This window comes from Penaeus vannamei, chromosome 2 (assembly GCF_042767895.1).
Source record: "Penaeus vannamei isolate JL-2024 chromosome 2, ASM4276789v1, whole genome shotgun sequence".
Lineage (NCBI taxonomy): Eukaryota > Metazoa > Arthropoda > Malacostraca > Decapoda > Penaeidae > Penaeus > Penaeus vannamei.
The window spans coordinates 11,006,356-11,011,355 of record NC_091550.1 but is presented as its reverse complement, the minus strand read 5'-3'; the positions used below and the strand labels follow the sequence as shown (position 1 = coordinate 11,011,355).

The window sequence follows — 5,000 nt, the reverse complement described above, 5'->3', positions numbered from 1 at the left end:
AATGGATGACCATCGACGTACTGTAGAAGAACAGCTCCAAGCCCAACATCTGATGAATCTGTTCGTAAGACAAAAGGATGGGAAGAATCAGGTAACTTTAATACGGGTTTGGAAGCTAATGCAGCTTTTAACTGTTCAAATACTTCAGTCAATTCGTCCGTCCATTTCAGTGGTTCCCTGACATTTTTACGCAACAAATCAGATAAAGAGCTTGTCATTGAAGCTGCTTGTGGAATAAACATTCTATAGAATGAAATCAAACCAAGGAAAGATCTTAAGGTCTTCTTTGTGCAAGGAGGAGGTAGATTAAGTATAGCTTCTATTTTATCGAGTTTAGGATGCAAGTAGTTTCCATCAAGAATAAAACCCAAGTACTCAATAGACTTAAAGCCAAATCTGCATTTTGATGGCTTTGCAGTGAGGTTATGTTCACGTAATCTCTTTAACACTGAAACAATTGCATCTTTATGTTCATCCCATGTTTTAGTATGGATGAAAATATTGTCAAAATAGAAGGAAACATTCTTTAAACCAGCCAAAACAATGCGCATAAGGCGGATATAAGTGGCACAAGCATTTACCAATCCGAAAGGCATACGACAAAACTCCATAAGACCCTTGTGTGAAGGAAATGCTGTTAAAGGTCTGGCCTTCTCAGAAAGTTTAACTTGATAGTAGGCCTTCGTGAGATCTAATTCAGAGAAGTAATTACATCCTGAAAACTTGTACAAGTCTTCCTCCATAGTGCAAGCTGGTTCAGCATGAAAATTAGTTACGGAGTTAACAGCTCGATAATCTATGGCCATACGATAGCTACCATCAGACTTTTTTACCATGACTACAGGAGATGAATGGGGAGATGATGATAGTTGTATAATCCCTTGTTCAAGCAATTGGTCAACTTCACCTTCGAAGTGAGGCTTTAGATGTATAGGAATGGGATAAACCTTAGACTTTATACGCTCTGTGGTGTTAACTTCAATATCATGTTCAAGGGTGTTTGTGCAACCTGGAGTTAATGAAAATACATCTACAAACTCTGCAATTACTGAATCAATATCGGATTTCTGTTCTGCTGAAAGGTCAGAACAAATCTCGGGTTGATCACACTCAGGCAAGATGGGCTCTTCTCCATCAGAAGTTAGAGGAAAATTACTATCGCTCAATTCAGTATCTTCAAGAATACAATTCTGGACTATTTGTGGGTTCATTTCAGCATCTATCTTACTTTCCTCGTCCATAACATTAGGTTGGGAACTTGTTGCTCTCCTATGATACTTCTTAAGAAGGTTAGCATGAAGCAACTTCTGTTTTCCACCTTCATCGATAAGATAATTCACCTTATTTCGACATTCCAGAACAGTATAAGGGCCACTCCAAGACATGAGCAACTTGTTTTGATTATCAGGGAGGAGCACAAGAACTTCCTCACCTGGACTAAACTTCCTATCCTGAGATTTCAAGTCAAAATAAGATTTGAATTTAGAGGAACTAATCTCAGCATTTTGAGCTGCAATTTTAGCACACTCCTCCAGCTTGTCTTTCAATTCAATCACATACTGAAAGGAAGATCTAACATCATCTCTCATGGTTGTGTCTTCCCACAAGTCCCTTAAGACTGAAAGAGGTCCCCGGACTGTCCGTCCATAAAGTAGCTCAAAAGCAGAAAACCCAGTTCGATCGCTAGGAATCTCTCGCATAGCGAATAATGTGGGGACAAGATAACGGTGCCATTCTCGTGGTTTGTCACTACACAATTTCCTTAAGGAGGCTTTTAGTGTTGCATGAAACCTTTCCACCCTTCCATTCCCACTAGGATGATAGGGAGTTGTAAAAAGTGGCTTTACACCCAATAATTTATGCAGTTCGCCCATTAGTTGAGAAACAAATTGCCTTCCTCGATCAGACAAAATTTCCCGAGGAATACCGACCCTTGAAAAGATCACCATAAGGGCTTCAGCTACAGATATTGAATCTATCTCTTTGAGAGGCAATGCTTCTGGAAACCCAGTCGCAAAATCTATCAAAGTTAAAATATAACGGTGACCCTCAGAAGATGGAGGAGAAATCGGTCCTACCAAGTCTATGGAGACACGAGAGAAAGGCTCCGTTAAAATGGGCATGGGTTTTAATGGCACTGGTCTTACCCTACCTCTACTTGACATCCTTTGACACTTGTCGCAAGACTTACAAAAGTCTCTGATTTCAGCTCCCATGTTTGGCCAATAGAAATGGTCCCTAATACGCATTTCTGATTTCCGATGGGAGAAATGACCGGCTAAGGGGCTCTCATGACCTACTGCGAGAATGATGGCTCTACATTTACTGGGTACAACCAGAGAAGATTTACCAACTCTTTCACAGTGCTTTGAAGCAACACATGTACGGTACAGCAAACCATTTATTTGCTCATACTTAAACACCGTACCATCACGCATCTTATCATGTTCTTTAGACTTTACTTTTTCCCAAAATTTAGTGAGAGAATGACATTCTGCCTGCAATTTTGCAAAGTCTTCAGGAGTTACTTTAAGAGGCTCGATCTCCGGCAACACTAAAGGGTGAACCCTTTTTACTTTGAAGGATCTAGTCTGAATGGCACAGGAATAGTCAAGAGGGACATTTGAACGTTCAGTTACTTCAGAATCTGGAGATAATTTGGGACTATATACCCCTGGTACATTTCCAATCAGGACGCTACAGAATTTAATTGGTGCTCGCACCACATCAATCCAACCTTTAAAATAGGGACAATTCAGGTAGCATTTAGTTTTGGGGAAGTAATCCACCCGGCCTAAATAATCTTCGATCCCCACCAGATCAGCCCTAGAGAGATCAACATCTGGTAACACCTTGTGAGATACAATAACACATGTGCACCCCGTATCTCTGAGAACTGTGGATACCCAAGCCCCATTCACTGTACCAGCTGTCATGAACTTTGAATTTTCCCTGTCACTTAGACAAAATCCGACTTTGTGAGTTGGAATTGGGTGATATTGCTTGTACGCTAGGGGATTTTTAGGACAGCGAGATCTAATATGTCCAATATCACCACACCCATGACATTTAACAGAAGAAAAATCCCTTCTAAGAGCTGATTGGACTGGAGTTTGGGGCTTTGGAGCCACACTTCTCTTACCTTGTTCAGATGATTGATATGACCTGGGGTAAGCACTATGAGCAGATGACCAATTATCTGACAGGCTTACCGCATCAGCTAAGGAGGAGACGTTATGCTCCTTTACAAAAACACGCAGATCTGGGGAGATAGAAGACATTAGTTGATCTAACAACATAAAATCACGAAGAGATGCATAATCTTTGGTGATATTATGCGAATCGACCCAATAGTCAAACAATCGTCCAAGCCTGATAGCAAACTGTTCATATGTTTCACCACTTTTTATTTTAGCAGTCCTAAAATCATTCCTGTAACTGGCAGGAGTTTTACTATAACCCCTTAAGAGAGCTTTCTTTAATAACTGGTAATCGGCTGTTGTTTCTGGAGGCAGTGAGGTGTATATATCAACAGCCTTTCCTGTTAACAAACTTCCCAATCTGATAGCATAAGTTTCTTCTTTAAAATTTAACAAGTTAGCAATGCGCTCAAATCTAATTAAGTATGAAGTGATGTCTTCTCCATCTTTAAAAACTGGTAAACTAGGGCGTGAAGCGCCATCAAAAAGTACAGGATTTAATGAACTATCAGAATTGTTTAACCGAGCCATCTGAAGCTCATGTTCCAGTTTAACTCTCTCTTTCTCTGCCTCTAATTGCTCTTTCTGAAATTCTCTTTCTTTTGCTCTCTCCTCCCGTGCAAGTGTCTGTTGACTGATGACATACTGAGCAATATCATTTCCTTTAAGGCCTAGTTCCTCAGCCTGAGCTTTTAAAACATCAAAGTTAAGATCTGCCATAATTACAGAATCAAGAATGTCAAAAACTAAAAAGAATCACTATTGACCGACCGACTCAAATTACTAATACACGTTTAATCAATACTAGAGGAGTTCTTCCTCGCACCTAGCAACAAAACAAAAGTGGCCTCAACAGGCCGAACTCACCGACATGACGTCAATACCCAGGACTTTCAGAAGAGTAATCTTCCCCTCAAGAAGATGCACCACACCCTACCTGAAGTCCAACCTATTTTAGAGATTCACCTCCGGGCCCCAAGGACGGCAAACCATGAAGGGGAAACCTTCCCGCAACTTCACATCAAACAAACAACCTCCACGTACTGCCTTACAGCACTGAAAGTATTACAGTTGTTAACAAAATATAAAATGTAAAATGGTTCTACTCGAGAACTTGATCCTCAAAACGAGTAAATCATGAATCCTGGCAAGGTCGCCACATGTAAATGCCAAGATCTTTTCATTTCATAAAGATTTACTAATTTTGAGGATACAAGTAAACAAATTAAGAACCATTAATAAACAATTTATTCACAAACTAAAATTCACAGAAAAATAAATAATTTCACAATGTCCATTCAGTTTAACAATAAATAGAAAAAAAAATCACATTCCTTTTCATTTGGATTAATAACAGTGTTCACAGTCCAGCAAAGTCCACGGAATCTTGATTTACTGTAGTGGTCACTGAACTTGAATATTCCTCCAAGATGATAAATAATTAAAAATGAAGCCTCCGTGCCTGGCCCTTGGCAACAGTAGGTTCTGCAGCCTGTCAAAGAATATATATATGCACTGCATAAACCAAATCTCGAACATAAAAATAATATCCAATAAAGAAATAATACGGGGAAAGCACCTCACCTCACGGCAGTGGTCGGGTCGAGTGAGGACCCCTTGTACCCACAACCCCACACCAAGGTTCCCGAGCGAACCCGGATTCGACTACAGGATTCGCACGAAGCATTTCGCTCGCCACGTATACAGGCGAGCGAAACAAATTAAGAAAAACAAAAATAGCCGAATTTCTTCACAATCATCATTGTCATTATCTTTTTTGTTATCATTACTATAACTACT

The 5,000-nt window shown here is 39.9% G+C and overlaps 1 protein-coding gene across 1 annotated transcript in view; it reads right to left on the bottom strand.

Annotated features, from left to right (window-relative positions):
- Positions 1 to 3,920, bottom strand: part of LOC138865296 (uncharacterized) — a 4,215-nt gene extending 295 nt beyond the window's left edge. The window contains exon 1 of the mRNA XM_070135577.1: positions 1 to 3,920. This exon is cut by the window's left edge and continues 295 nt beyond it. Within this exon, the coding sequence (XP_069991678.1) occupies positions 1 to 3,920 (3,920 nt within the window).
- Between the last annotated feature and the right edge of the window lie 1,080 nt (positions 3,921 to 5,000).